Source organism: Equus przewalskii, chromosome 6 (assembly GCF_037783145.1).
Source record: "Equus przewalskii isolate Varuska chromosome 6, EquPr2, whole genome shotgun sequence".
NCBI lineage: Eukaryota > Metazoa > Chordata > Mammalia > Perissodactyla > Equidae > Equus > Equus przewalskii.
The window spans coordinates 79,393,569-79,410,048 of NC_091836.1; the positions used below are offsets into that span (position 1 = coordinate 79,393,569).

A 16,480-nucleotide genomic window follows, 5' to 3' on the forward strand; every position below is an offset into this window, starting at 1 on the left:
TTACAAGAGCATCAAAAATAATAAAATAATTAGGAATAAATTTAACCAAGAAGGTGAAAGAACTGTTCATTGAAAACTACAAGACTCTGATGAAAGAAACTGAAGAAGACACAAATAAATGGAAAGATACCTCATGTTCATGGATCAGAAGAAGTAATATTGTTAAAATGTCCATACTACCCAAAACCATCTATGGATTCAATGCAATCTCTATCAAAATTATAATGACCTTTTTCACAGAAATAGAAAAAACTATCATAAAATACTTCAAATAGCCAAAGCAATCCTGAGAAAGAAGAAAAAAGCTAGAGGCATCACACTTCCTGATTTCAAACTATATTACAAAGCTATAGTAATCAATACAGTACGTTACTGGCACAAAAACAGACATATAGTCAATGGGACAGAATTGAGAGTGCAGAAATAAACTTATACATATACGGTCAACTACTGTTTGACAAAGGAGCCAAGAATATGCAATGGAGAAAAGATGATCTCTTCAATAAACGGTGCTGGGAAAATGGGATATTTACATGCAAAAGAATGAAATTGGACCCCTATCTCAGATCACTCACAAAAAATAACTTGAAATGGACTAACTATATATATTTGAGAACCAAAACTATAAATCTACTAGAAGAAAACACAAGGAAAAAGCTCCTTGACATTGATTTTTGGCAATGAGTTTTTGGATATGACACCAAAAGCACGAGCAGCAAAAGCAAAAATAAACAAGTGGGACTATATCACACTAAAAACTTTCTGTACAATCAAAGAAATAACCAGCAAAATGAAAAGGCAACCTATGGAATAGGAGAAAATATATGCAAACCATGTATTGGATAAGGGATTAATAAACATAACATATAAGAAACTCATACAACTCAACAGCAGAAAAACAACCCAATTAAAAATACAGCAAGGGACTTAAAGAGACATTTTTCCAAAGAAGACATACAAATGCCAAGAACACACAAAAAAGCAGCTCACATCACTAATTACCAGGAAAATGGAAATCAAAATCACAATGAGATACCATCTTATACTTGTTAGAATGATTATTATCAAAAAGACAAGAGATAACAAGTGCTGGCAAGATGTGAAAAAAGGGAACTGTTGTGCACTTTTGGTGGGAATACAAAATGGTACAGCCAGTACGGAAAACAGTATGGGAGTTCCTCAAAAAATGAAAAATAGAACTACCATTTGATTCAGCAATCCTACTTCTGGGTATATATCCCAAGGAAATGAAATCACTATCTAGAAGAGGTATCTACATGCCCGTGTTCATTGTAGCATTATTCATAAAAGCTAAGACATGGAAACAACCTAAGTGTCCATCAACAGATGAATGGATAAAGAAGATGTGATACATATATATATATCTCACACACACACACACACACAGACACACACACACAAAATGGAATGTTATTCAACCATCAAAAATAAAGAAAAAAGAAGGAAATCTTGCCTTTTGTGACAACATGGATACACCGTGAAGGCATTATGCTAAGTGAAACAAGTCAGACAGAGAAAGACAAATACTCTAGGTTCTCACATATACGTGGAATCTAAAAAAGCTGAACTCACAGAAACAGGGTGGTTGCCAGGGGTTAAGGGGTGTGGGAAACGGGGAGATGTTGGTCAAAGGGTAGAAATTCCAGGTGTAAAATAAATAAATTCTGGGGATCTAATGTACAGCATGGTGACTATAACTAACAATACTGTATTATATACTTAAAAGTTACTGAGAGCAGATTTTAAATGTTCACAGTGCACACACATACACAAATGATCATGATGTGAGGGGATGGAGGTGTTAATAACCTTACTGTGCTAATCATTTCACAATACATAAATGCATCAAATCATCACTCTGTAAACCTTAAACTTACATATGTCATATGTCAGTAACTTCTCAATAAAGCTCATCAAAACACAGATGACACAAGACTAAAGTTGTTTAACCATGGAAACAGAGTGATGACAGCTGAAGGACTAAGATCATTTTAGTTTGTGACTTTAAAAATCTTTAATAAATAGTATACTATAAAAACTGAGGAATAAGAATTCTAAAACTAGTGTGTTTGCAGTTAAAATCCAAATTATAGGTGAAGAGATACGACAAAGGACGTCACGAGAATTTCACGAAATTATTTGGGTCAAGGAGGGACACCTGAGTTAAACAGCTATGGATTAGATTAAAAAATCAGAGTAGCTATAAAAACCAGTTCCTGTGAGTACAATCTTATTAACACAAAAAAACCACTGCAGTTTTCCACACTTAAAAGACAAATTGTCAGGTAAACAAAAATAGTTCACATAGGCTGCAACAAGAACCAAACAAACAAAAAAGATGGCAAGGAAGAGATGAAGGTGATAAACAGAAACTTACGGGGAATGAGATGGGAGATGGCAAAAGTCTGCATAATAATTTGAGGCAAAAACAGAGACCTCTCAAACTGTGAAAAACAAATTCATTATCATAACAATCCTTGGAGAGAAGAACCAAGGAAATGCTATCATTACATTTAGACTTATCACAGGAAAACTAGTCAAGGCTACAAAAAAATCTTATAGTTTTATCTGCTTCCTGTCTATGCTTTGTAAAATCCACCACCAGCATCCCACTCCTAACCCAGGTAGTGAACTCTGATAATAGTCTAATATTGGCCTTCAACAACAGTCCAACCAAAATGACTGGTGATAAGAGCATGCCTTTAGACAGAATTATCAGCACCACATTCTCTGGAAACTGCAACTCTGCATACAGTGCGGTTTTAGAGTCAACTTTCTTTCTCCTTTCCTTCCTTATCTTTTCCTTATTCTTTCTCTGAAACAGTAAATTTTGAATACGTAAGCAAAAGATAATTAAGCTCAAAATACTAGAGAATATTGATCTTCAAATGACTAATCATCATGTGTTTTGGCACACTTCATTCATACACAGAACATTTCCTAAAGAGACATGATTGTCCTTTTCTTCATGGCTAGTGTGTTCATTCATTTAGTCAACAAACATCGATGCCTCCTGCGCCCAAGGCACTCTGTCAGATATAGAGGACACAGAGTAAGACAAGGCACTTCTTGAAGCTCACAGTCTAGTAAGGGAAAACTCCCTGTTAACAGGGGAAAAGCAGAGAGCAGAATTTCCATACCATCCCTGGAGACATCTGAGAACCAATACAGCAGCTCCATACTGCCTACCTCTAGACTCTTCATTATCTGAGAAGGAGACAATCTCTAATTTGTTCAAGGATTGCACTTTTTCAAATAATAAAAGTTAGGTATACATATAAAAAGCTGGATAGCTCTACAAGTTTTTAAAAATATTTTTTTTCTTGTAAGATAAAACACAAATATAGAAAATCATACAAATCAAATGTTTGGCTTAATGAATTATCTTACAAATATCACTTACATTGAGAAAGAGAACTTTGCCAGCAACCCTAGAAGCCCTTCCACGTGTCGCTAAACAGAACCACCTCTCTACTGCCATTAAGTAGCCATTATCCTGACTTTATTCTATTAACCACTTTCCTGATTTCTTCTATAGGCAGTTTTATCACCCAAATGTGCATCCCTGGACACTATAGTTCAATCTCACTCTATTAACAATGGGATGAGTTTTAAATCTCTTTTAACCTAGAGGTTCCGCTCCATTCGTTTCTTTTCCCTATAATTTATGTGTTAAAGAGCCTGGGACATTTGACTGATAACGTTTCTGAGAGACTGGATTTTGACAATTGCAGTCTCTTGGTGCAGTTCCAGGTGTTCGCCTATCTTCCCTATCTCCTGTCATCAGACTCAGATTTAATCTTTCTGGCAAAACTACAGGTAGTGTTTGGCAAGGCTAGGTACATGATATCTGTTTCTTTTTCTTCTTGTGATAACAGTTGTTGATGCTTAGATCTTCATTCACTGAGGGTTGTAAAATGATGATGTTCTATTTCTATAATTTTTCACTTACTGATGGGATAATTTTAAAAAGGGACAATTCCCCTCAACTACACTTAAGTTACCCTGTACTGTATAGTTCATAGAGGCAAGGCAGAATAAATGCACGATGGATTATCCTTTATTGATAAGTTTTCAAGATAAAGTAGTTCCCCGTCATATTCTGAGGTAACAATTTTTTTATTTTAATATTATGAATTCATGGATTTAAAAATATTTGCTAAGTTTCAATCAACTGAAACTATTTTCATTTTGGAAGATCAAAATGCACCTTAGATCCACTGCAAACCTCTTCAAGATGGTTCCCGGCTTCTTTTGACAAGCCCTATTAGTTTTTCTTTATTTGAGACATAATTCACACACCATAAAACTCACCCTTTTAAAGTGTACAATTCAGTGGTTTTGAGTATAGTCACAGGTTGTAAAACCATCACCAGTGTTTTACTCCAAAACAATTTCATGACCTGAAATCTGATACTCATGAACAGACATTGTCCATCGCCCCTCCTCTCAGCTCCTGTCAAGCACTAATCTACCTTCTGTCTCTATGGATTTGCTTATTCTAGACATTTCATATAAATGGAAGCATACACTATGTGGCTTTTGTGTCTGGCTTCTTTCACTTAACAATGTTTTCAAGATTCATCCATGTTGTAGCATGTATCAACACTTGCTTCCTTTTTGTGGTTGAATAATATTCCATCATGTGGATATACAATTTGTTTATCCATTCATCAGCTGACAAACATTTGCATTGTTTCCAGTTTTTGGCTATTATAAATAATGCTGCTATTAACAGTCATGTACAAGTTTCTGTGCGAACATATGTTTTCAATTCACTTGTAGAATTTGATACATTTTGACATATGTATATACCTGTAGAACTATCGCCAAAATCAAGATAATGAACACAAACATCATTCTGATGTTTCCTCACGTCCCTTCGTAATCCCTCTCTTTTCACTCCAAAGGCAACCAGTGACCTGTTTATGTTACCAGAGATTAGACTGCATTTTCTAGAGCCTTACAGAAATCGAATTATATACTATGCATTCTTTTTCGTCTGGCTTTTTTCATTCAGCATAATTATTTTCAGATTAATCCATGCTGTAGCATGTATCAATAATTCATTACTTTATATTGCTTAGTAGTATTCCATTATATCAATAAACCACAGATCATTTCTCCATTACCATCACCATTATCCATTACAAATCATGGACATCGAGTTTGTTTCCAGAGTTTTACTATTATAAAATATGAACAATCGCATATAAATATTTTTATGGACCATGCCATCACTTTCCTTAGGTAAATGTCTAGGAGTGGAATGGCTGGATTATTTGGTTTGCTTTACTTTTTTTTTTTCCCTAAAGATTGGCACATGAGCTAACAACTGTTGCCAATCTTCTATTTTTTTTCTTCTCCTTAAAGCCCCCGAGTGCATAGTTGTATATTCTAGTTGTGAGTGCCTCTGGTTGTACTATGTGGGAAGCTGCCTCAGCATGGCCTGACGAGCAGTGCCATGTCCATGCCTGGGATCCGAACTGGCGAAACCCAGGGCCGCCAAAGCGGAGTGCACGAACTTAACCACTCGGCCAAGGGGCTGGCGCATGTTTTACTTTTTAAAAAAGTCAAATTGTGTTCCAAGGTAGCTGTCCCATTCACATTCTCATTAGCAGTGAAAGTTCCAATTCCTCCACGTCTTTGCCAATGTTCAGGCAGCCTTCTGAAAAGCTAGAATGTTGATGCTCCTCTCCCTCCTTCCCCGGGGACAAGCCTCAGGCGGTGCACCTTCTCCTAAGTGTGCCACGCTGTGGCGGTTGCAGCAAGCCACCCTCACTCTTCTTGCTTCTCAGTGGCCCTCAGGCATCCAAGCTATGCTGATTATTTCAGTGCTTTGAATGAAGTGAGGCAGAAACTAGCCCTTTGGGCAGCCCTCCATAACGCTGGAACACTGGATGCACAATCTACTCCTCTCCCCACCCCCAAGCCCCAAATAGAAGATGCAAAGCTGAGGCATCCTCTCCCAGCGCAGAGCTATGCTGGCTTGGGGGAGGGGCTGACCAGGTAAACTGAAATGATCTTCTACCTGTTTCAATGTGGCTGCTCTCAGCTTTGTGATCACCTAGGGTACTGAAACTTCTTAACTGAATTCTAGAATTCTCATAAAGGTATTTTGGTCTGTATATCATTGTTAAATTGATGTTTTTGTGGGAAAACAAGGATTGGGACTTCCTATTCTGTCATCTTGCTGATGTCATTCTCCAAATTCTCATTCTTGACTGTTTATCTCCTCCACTATTTTAACCATAGTTATTTTAATAACTGAATCTGATAACTATTTTCTGGCACCTTGTGGATCTTTTCTATTGCCTACGGTTTCTTTTGTATTTCTTTCATATAGGTTTAGATTTTGTGTTTCTGATTATTTTGAATTGAGTGTTGGGCACATATATGAAAAATTATAGACATATTGGAGGCCTAGAATACATTTATCTTCGTCCAGAGAGAATTTACTTTTACTTCCTCTATATGGCTAGAGACAGGAGCATCAAGAATCCCCGTAACCCATTTCAAGGGACTGAAATGATTTCAAGCTGTACTTCAGTTCCTCAGGGGGCCTGTCTACTTGTGATTTACCTGGGAGTGGTCCTAGGTTATGGTCCTTTATGTCCCAACTCAAAGCATGAGAGCTTCATAAAGGAACCTGCCTTGGTACAACCTGAATTCCAATTTTCCCCTTGCCCATGGAATATCAATAGTGCTGATCAGCTTTGCAGTTCCTTCTTCCAAAATCAACAGGTGCTCTGCGAAAAATTGGTCCCAAATGTCTAGCTTACTTCTCTAGGTTTTCTTCTTCTCTTGGACCATGGCTTAGTAATTCTTTACTGTTTCTGATGCTTTCAAGCAGATGTTTATATTTGTACAGCTTTTCTAGTGGTCAGAGATAAAAGGGTTAGTCTGAATTACATAGGCCAAATTACTGGAGGAGAGGTCCAAGACTTTATAAATTTATACTTTATCTATAGCAGTTTTTCTCAGTGGGATTACTACTGGTATCTGAGGTAAAAATTCTTCTGGTGCATATATGTCATGCATAACAGATGTTTAATATCCCTGGTCCTAGGCACTAAATGCCAGTAACAACCCCTCAACTTCCCTCATATCACAGTAAAAACTCAAAAGCATGAGAGGTTTATAAGGTACTCAAGTATAAGATTAAATGGTAGCATTCAGCAATGTGAAATTATTTTATTTGTGTCATATCCTTCTCTTCCTCTTCACAGTAAATCTTTGCTTGGATTGATCCTTTACAAGTATACAGCCCTTTCTAAAAGGAAAAAAGTCAGTGAATATGCTTGGCTAAAATCAATTAAGTAAATGGTTAGAAGGGACCACGGACAGGCTGAAGGTAGTCCACAAACCCCCTAAAATTATTTCCAAAAGATTGTAGAGGGAGGATTTTAATCAACCAGATGTTCTTTAGAGAAGTAAGCACCACTAGGGAAAAATGACCTTTTTCACACATTGAGGAAAATAGCTTTAATTACATTAGGACTTATTTGAGATGATTCAGTGAGTACAAACTTACAGGGGGAAGAGAAGAAGCGATATGTAATTTTTCAGTGTTTGAACTCCTGAGGGGAGGCAGATGTAATAGGGAAGAACTACTGCTTTGGGACTGGTATCACCATTCATCATTATTAGGATACTCTGCTTATATTTACATTAATCTCTTCTAAGGTTTTCTAAATTTAACTGAGCGAAGTCACAGCAAAAGAATGAGGATGAGGCTACTAATGAAAAAAGAGTGATAAATTACAGAGCTGAGCAAGGAGCAAAATTCAACATGAGATAGCAGGGAAACAAGAGGGCAGAATTTTTGTGCAAGGAACTAAGAATTCCCCGGAAAAGCAGAGTATGAACCCTAGGGAAGGGAAGGTTTCAATATAACTAGAAAAATACAAACACAGATGAAGAACAACGACAAACACTGAATCAAAGAGAGTGCAACACTCATGCAAGTGCATATAAAGGACAAGCAAGAGGTAAAGCAAATGGGAATCTCTGGCAGCCTTAGTCTGAGACACCCTCATTTTGAAGTTGTATTACTCCTTGAATGAAGTACAAGCTGTCCAAGGTACAGATGGCACTCTCTAGTGTCCTCCTCCCAATTCTTCATCCTAGCCGTTGCTAGAAAATTGGAGATAAAGTCCTGATACAGATGGTGGAATGAGAAAAACAGGACTTTTAGCTCCATCTGACAAGTTTTCTACAAAAGCAATTCATCTAATGAAAAGCAAAATATACTATCTATTCATCTTTTAAAGCATAAAATAAAATATGTTTACTTTCTAAAAGTAATTGACTCCAGAGCAAAAGAGGCCTAAAAACTAAAATAAAAATAGAAAAGAATGAATACTAGTTAAGATCAGGACCCACATAATTATATATTTTGTGTATCAGCTATTTAACGGTTTGTTTTTTATTTTCTTGATTCATATCAAGTCACGTGAGCTTAGAATAAATATTTTTTTGTAGGCTTCTAAAAGAGGACATTGAAAATGGGAGAGAAGACATACCCAACTGCTGGAACAGAAGAGCCACGCTAGTGCCTGTGACGGGAAGACTATCGTGCAAAGGAGTCTGAATCAGCTGTCTATCTCCTGCACCCAAGGAAAACAGCTTCTGCAGCATGGGAGAAAAACACACAAACACAAATGATTTCAGATATTTTCTTAAAATTACAAATCCCTCTGAAGTTGAAATTTGGATTAGATGATGACCATATAAGATCCAATTAACTGATGCAAAGGGCAAGAATGTAGCCCAAAACATTCAAGCTACTTTGTGCCAAACTGAACATGGTATAGGAAAATTCAGGAGTTGAAAGTTGAAAATCTAGTCATGATGAGATACAAAAATCAGTGACAATCATTCTTAACTAAAAAATAATAAAATGTCAAAGTCAACATTTATATGTCAATTATATCTTAATAAAACTGGGAAAAATAAAGGAAATATAGTATGAAACAGATAGGTCATTTCAAAATTTCTAGTAGCCGCAATAAAAAACTTTATAAAGTTAAAAAAATAAAATAAAATAAAATAAACAAAAATCCCATCATAATAAAGACCCATAAAATAATTACACTGCTTTAAACTCTAGCTACAACTGTGACCAAACTTACATTTCATATTCTGCCCTTAGAGCAGAGGTAGGAGAATGAGGGAGGAGAGAGCAGGAAGAAGAAAAGAAGATAAAAACTTCAGAGTAATAAAAGACACTGGGAAAGACAGAAGCCAGTCAAAAAGACAAAGGGTAAAGAAAAGGGATGCCAATTTCACTATCAGTAACATCTTTGACAGACGGATGACAAACAATGTACTTTTTAGAGGGCTGTCCTGTTCCCCAATATTACATAAGAATATGCAAAGTAAGTAAACTGAACAATTTTAGGACTTATGGAAAAATCTCTCTTTTTTTTAAGTATGGTTCCCTAGAAATATTAAGTCATAGCAGCTGAGGTTCTTATTTTTATACTTCAGAGACAAATATGAAAATCTCAAGACACACAAAAGAAGAAAAGCACATGACCACTTTGAGAAAGTTTTATTTCAATAAAAGAGTTTAATGTCCTCATTTGAGGCTTAATCTGTGACAAAATTCTTAGGAAATTTTAAGGTACAGAGCGTATGCTTTCCAAAGAAGATCTATGATTTTGAAGAATGGTTAATATTATCATTACTAAAGGTAGCAAATTAAAATAAGAAAAATAAGCCCTCTTCTTTCAAAGCGTAAAGGCAAGTTATTCTATTAAAGATTACAAACAATACACAAAATGATTTTAGGATCATGTATAACTGCTGTTATCCAGGGACATTAATAAATAAATGAATCTATTCAGAAGTAGTTATAATGTTACAAAGAATTGTTTTGAGAGTTTTCTTGTTATCTCCTAATTTTTATCACTCAAAATTTTTAAATTTAAGTTAATAAAATGAAGTTTAACTATATACAGGAGTAAGAAAGATAGAAAGAATACATTTTAAAAGTTCAACTTAAAAAAGTGTATTTCCAAGAAAATGTAAACTAGAGCTCAAGTTACACAAAATATGGCTTCTAATTATGCTATGTGAGAGGTGAACCCTGTGTTAAAATTAACCTCATGACCTAAGAAAAGAATGGAATCTTGGGTCTCTAGAAGGCAGACCATAGGGACAATGCTTAAGTAAACTAAGATCCTCTTTAAAACAAAAATATTTTAAAAATTCTTTTCTCCTTTATGTCATAAATTAAATTAACTAGAGGAAAGGAGAAAAAGAACAGGCCCTCTTCATCTCTTCCTTTATTCTATTTACCTGAGACCCTCCGGCCGCTGGGACAAGGCATGCACACAGGTTTGCAATGAGACTTTCCAAGGAGACATTCAGACTGTCTACATATACAGTGTAGATCAAACCCAAGCAAGCCTGCAAAGAGAAGATGCATGTGGTTATTTCATGGAAAAAGTAAGCACTAAAAATAAATTGTTGTGACATTTGCTCCTAGGAAAATTTCTCTTTGAACCTAGTAAAGCATATTCTACAGTGACCATGAAATAAATTTCTCTTTGAACCTAGTAAAGCATACTCTACAGTGACCATGAAATAAATTTCTCTTTGAACCTAGTAAAGCATATTCTACAGTGACCATGAAATAAATTTTAAGCAGCAAATGTTATTAAGTTTATTAAATCTTCCTCCAGAACCAGAAGCTCTAAATGAGCTTTTGAGTTAAGTTTGTAAAAAGCAGAAATCCATAATTTGTAAAACAGGTGCTTGTGCTCAGATAACCACTCTAGCAAATTTGTAGGGCTTAAAACTGTTTTTGTGTCAACTTACTTTGCAAATCTCCAAATTTCAAGATAAAAATTTAAACATTTTATCTTGTTTTGTGATTCTTACAAATTCAGAACATTTATTCTACAGAAAAGTTTAACTTACGTGAATTATTACAAAGGATAGCAAAACAGAGACAAGACGTGACTAACATTTTAAGCTTAGAAGAAGGTAGGTGGTAAAATGGAAGACAAAATGCAATCTTTATGAATCTTTCAGTTTATTAAAATGTGTGGCTCTGAAAAATTATTACTTGTAGGAGTTAACTATTGTTATTGAAATCTTGACTCTAAGTTAATTTTTCTAGAATATATATAACTTCAACCATAAGAAAAAGTTTTCCAGAAATTATGTATTAATTTCCCAAGTCCTCTGGATATTTTAAAGTATAGTTTATACTTTCCAAAGACCTCTGACTCTGGATAATGGTCAACATTACTATAACTAAAGGTAGCAAGTGAAATAAGAAAAATAAACCTTCCTCTTTCAAAGCTCAAACATATTTATAACTACAAGTTTTCCTTACATTTGAAAGTTCTGAGAGTCTAAAAGAAGGAAATACATGGAAATAATCAACATTTTAAAGCAATGTTGGAAGTAGCACAATCTGAAATATTTGAAATTGCAAATATCCATTCTATTTACTTGAACCTAGACTCCTCAAAAGAAGGTGAATAAAAATATACAAAGTTGTTATATTACTATGCATTTTAAATTTGCTACAGGTAATCAAATGATTTCTTTAGGATTCATAAATTTTGGAATCAGTAAACATAGGATCTATTTTAAAACAAACACTACATCCTTAGATGTTTAAATAGTCATATTAACATATTTGTTTATTTGTTTCACGCAACATAAAAACATTTCTTCTGTTCACACTAATTTTATTTTATTGGTGAATTCCTAAATCAATTTAAAGATTTCTTAAATACAAAGAACTTGTTACCATGATTCACTCAAAACAGATTTACACAATAATACAAATCAATAATGACAACTATGAGTTCTTTACCCTAAAAACGTCTGGATAATCTAATCTGGATACCAACACCAGGCTTTTAGGAGCAAACACTTCCGCAGGCTGAATTAAGCCAGTCACTTCCACTTCACCTTCGATCTCTTCCTTCTTTGTTCCCTAGAAAAAGAGGCACTGGAATCAATACACAGACAGAATTTCCAAGGTTTATAACTCACAAAACATAGGCATATCACACCCTTTCAAGTATTTTACAAAATCCAAAATGAATTGTAAGATATAACATAATTAACAAAAATCAAACTAAAAATAAAGCACATACTTTGAGAGGAATCTAAGCAGTAAGGAGGCAGAAATCATGAAGCACAGCACACAGCTCATTTTTGAAAAGCACCTTAAGCTCCAGAGACGTACTAGAACTTTATCTGAGCATTTGGTTTCTGTGTGAGGCAGGAATCAAAGGTAAGTAAGATACACTCAAATTACTTTAAACAGTGACCCAGACAACTAAGAATGACACTGAAATGGAAAGTCAGTTTTCAAATGAAGAAAAAGTCGTTTTAGAAGTAAGGCACTAATTTTAATTTTTGTTTTTCTGCTTATCTCAACCTTTCAAACAAAAGTGATAATTGTTTAGAATTCTGAGGCTTGCAGAATGCTCAATGCTCTTGGAAGTAAAGCCCAAACAGCTCTAAATTCCATTTGTTCATAAGCAATAATGTTGATTTTTTGAGAAGGGAGAATATTTTTTTATACACGAAACTAAATTTCAGAATGCACTTAATGCCACTGAATTGTATATTTAAAATGGTTAAAATGGTAAATCTTATATCATGTATATTTTGGGCACAATGAAAAAATCTAGAACAAAAAAACACCTAAGTTCCAATGACTAAATACTGATTAATAAAATAAACCTTTGAAAAATGTTATTCCCATTTATGAGTCAACAAATATTTCCTATTCACCTATATTCCATAATACTATATGATTCATTAGAAAAGTTTAAAGTAAGAAAAAAAAAAGAAGATAAGGTAGTAAAGCATTCAGATTTATTTCTAGATGATATTCTAAGATGGTAGGACATTTTCCCTAACTAGAATTCCTTTCTCTTTCTTTTTCATTTATGAAAGGTCCAGCTTAAAATTTCTCTTCCATCCTGAAGCCTTTTCTTTACTGATTTTTCTCTCACTCTTAATTCCCAGCACATTTCACCAACATATCACACTTGCTCATATTTATTTCTCCTGCCAAACTGTTACCACACAAAATTGGGATTTCTTGCCTAATACACATAAAGAGCCAATCATTATAGCATCAGCTTTTGAGAAAAGAACACAGCTTTATTGCAAGATCAATCTGCAAGGAAACAGAAGGCATGAGCTCTCAGATCTGTCTCTCCAATCCAGGGCTTGGGGCAAAATTTATGGGATGAAGGGCAGGACAGTCTAAAGTGTAGAGAAAGATGATTGCTCTTCATAGGACACATGTTCACAAAATGGTGGTGTTGGTATGATCTAAGGATGGAATTTTCAGCCCCTTGATGTCAAAAGGCTCACTTAGGCAATAGCACAGGCCCAGTTGATGGGCTGGTGGTCTCAAGTGGCCTGAACTGGACAAGGGGGTCATTCCTCTGTCCCTGAAAAACCACTCTTAACTATTCTGTTCATAAGACGGGGTCAGCTGAACTGGTCCTAGGGGCCCATGGTTACAAAATCTCTTCCCCCAAAATGCTACAAAATGCCACATCCAATGGCCTGCTTGACATCTCCACTTAGATGACGAACAAGTATCTCAAACCTTTCTCCCCAAACTCCACTCCTCCTGCAGTAAATGGAAATCCTATCCTTCCATTTGGCAAATCAAACATTCTGATTCCCCTCTATTTCACATCTCATATCCAAGCTGTCAGCAAATCTAGATTTCTCACACCTCCACTGCTACCACAATACTATGAACCATCCTTGCTTGTCTGGATTATTTTAACAGCCTCCCTCCATCTCCTCTATTCCTCTTTAGCTCCACTTTGTTTCCTTGTTGCTCCTCAAACATGATGAGCTAAGGGTCTTAAGCTCTTGTTTGTTATTCATTTGCCTGAAATACTCTTTCCACAGATACCCTAACGACTAATTCCCTCATCCCCCTTAGGTCTTCAATCAAGCAACTTCTGCTCTGTTAAGCCTTTGCTGGCACCCTACTTGAAACTGCAATATCCTAAGACTCTCTACCCACTTTCCTTGCTTTATTTTTCTCCACGGCACTTGTTATCATCCAACATATTACGAATTTCACTTATCTTGTTTTTTGGTTTGTCTGTCTCCTCCACTAGAATATGCTCCATGAAGACCAGGACTTCTGTCTGATTTTGCTCACTGGTAATTTCTCAGTTCTTAAACAAGAGCCGGGCACATAACTGATGTTTACTTAATATTTGTTCACTGCATACATGCAGGAATGAATTTCCTTGGAATAGTTTTTGGGGTATTTTACCAAGGGAAGTCTTTTTCCCCCTACTTATGGAGGCCAAGGACTGTGTTTTCTATCTCCTTTGGAGCCCATATAGTTTCTAGTACAGTGAAATACAACTAAGGATTAGATGTCCATGGAATGCACATATCCAAAGGGAACCAGCTGTTTACTTTTTATATGTGTGATAAGGTCCACATGCTCTTGAAAGATTTTCATTTGTTTCAAAGCAAAAGCTAAAATTAGGTTGGTTGGTTTCTGGAATCCTTAGAAATAATAAGAATGTGATGAATATGAATTTACCAAAGATTTCCACACTTAACGAATCATATTCTTCATGGATTACTAACAAATTTGAAATGATAGAAGAATGACTGAAATTCCTGAAAGAGATAAAGCTATCCACATTTTTTTGAGATTGTGATAAATGCCCTAGAGTACCATTAAGAAGTCAACTTGAGTAAGTTAGATAACTATTTCAAAATAAATAATCATTAATCTACTATGACTGAAACACAAAATAGAATGCATTGGTCATTTCTTAAAGCTATTCTTTCATTAAACATTAGCTAGATGGAATAGTTTTTAAGAAGAAAGAAAAAAGGTCCAACATAATATAAATCAATAGTAAGTAAAAACAATTCCATTTTTATTTACATCACTTTTTATTACAGATATTGACTTTTACTTCATAAATGTACTATATAAACCATAAGATGTGGTCATTCTTAATCCCAAAAGCTCTCCTACAAGAATACAATGTCCCAAGTTTAGAGAAAATTCTTATTTCTTTTTTCAAAGCAAAATGTACTACTGCGATAAAAAAAAAAAATTAAAAACCTGAAAACTATTGATTAGAATAAGGTTTGTTGAAGGAGATGATAATGTGGTGTTTTTGATCAAATTTTTCTATAAATATTTTATCACGTAAGGAAATACTGCCTCTTCTCTATAGCTGCTAAAATATCTTTTGTATAATAATTATTCAATGGGACTGGCTTTATTTGGTTTGTGTTTTACAAAGACAGACTTTCACACATAGAAAAGATGTGAGAAACTTAAAAATAAGCAGGAAATTAAAAACATAGGCTATAAATGTAATAGATGTTATAATAATGCTTTGAAATTTAATATTTTATAGTATAAAACATTTTCACATATTTTATCTCACTTAATATTTACAAGACTTCTTCTAACCTGAGATTATTCCTTGGTTTTAGCAGGTAGCACACAGAGGTCAGAGAAAGCTTCTATGAGAAGGTGATGCTGGAGCTGACATCTAAAATACAATAAGCAACTAGTCTCTTGAAAATTTAAGGGTAGAACATTCCAGACAAAGGGACAGGCAAATGCAAAAGGCCTAAAGTAGGAAGGAATTTGGCATATTTTAAGAAACAGACAAGCAGCCAGAATACATAAAACCTAAGTAGCCAGGGGGAATACTATTGCAGAGGAAACTGGAGAGTTAAGTAGGGGCTGGACTATGCAGGGCCTTCAGGCCAGCGTAAGGAGTTTGGATTTTTATACTGAATGTTTTGGGAATCTGGTGAAGAGTTTTAAGCAAGGAGGGTAATCTCAATTCTGTTTTGAAAAGATCACTGATGCTGAATGGACAACAGTTTGTAAGGAGTCAAAAGCAGAAATAGGAAGGCTAGTTAGAAGTCTGTTTGGTAGTTCAAGCAAGATAAATGGTAGAGAGGTAACGGGAGACAAAGAAAAGTAGATGACTGAAGATTTACTTTGGACGTAGAGTCAACAGGATTTGCTGACGTCTATAATGTGAAGGACGAGAGAAATGGAGGAAAAGGGATAACTCTAAGTTTCTGTTTCAACACTTGGATGGATAATAATGACATTTATTGGGATTAGGAAAACTAAAGAAGAAACAGATTAAGGGCTGGGGATGGGAGAAAAGAATGGGGAGCAACGAGGAGACAAAGCACCTTGCATACATTAAAGGTTCCATAAATATGAGTTCCATTCCTCTTTCTACCAGTGTTTTGCCCGTTATATAAGAACAGAACAGGGGCCGGCCCAGTGGAGCAGTGGTTAAGTTCACACGTTCCGATTCTTGGCGGTCCAGGGTCCACCGGTTCGGATCCCAGGTGTGGACATGGCACCGCTTGGCACACCATGCTGTGGCAGGCGTCCCACATATAGAGTAGAGGAAGATGGGCACGGATGTTAGCT

The 16,480-nt window shown here is 35.4% G+C and overlaps 1 protein-coding gene across 8 annotated transcripts in view; it reads right to left on the reverse strand.

Moving 5' to 3' along the window:
* The window catches only part of SBF2 (SET binding factor 2), a 473,818-nt gene that overhangs the window by 221,476 nt on the left and 235,862 nt on the right, over positions 1-16,480 (reverse strand). For all 8 annotated transcript variants that reach the window (XM_070626327.1, XM_070626330.1, XM_070626325.1 and 5 more), the window contains 3 exons: positions 11,861-11,983; positions 10,327-10,437; positions 8,547-8,652 (listed from right to left, as the gene is read on the reverse strand). In XM_070626327.1, the coding sequence (XP_070482428.1) occupies positions 8,547-8,652; positions 10,327-10,437; positions 11,861-11,983 (340 nt within the window). The remainder of the gene's footprint in view (positions 1-8,546; positions 8,653-10,326; positions 10,438-11,860; positions 11,984-16,480) is intronic.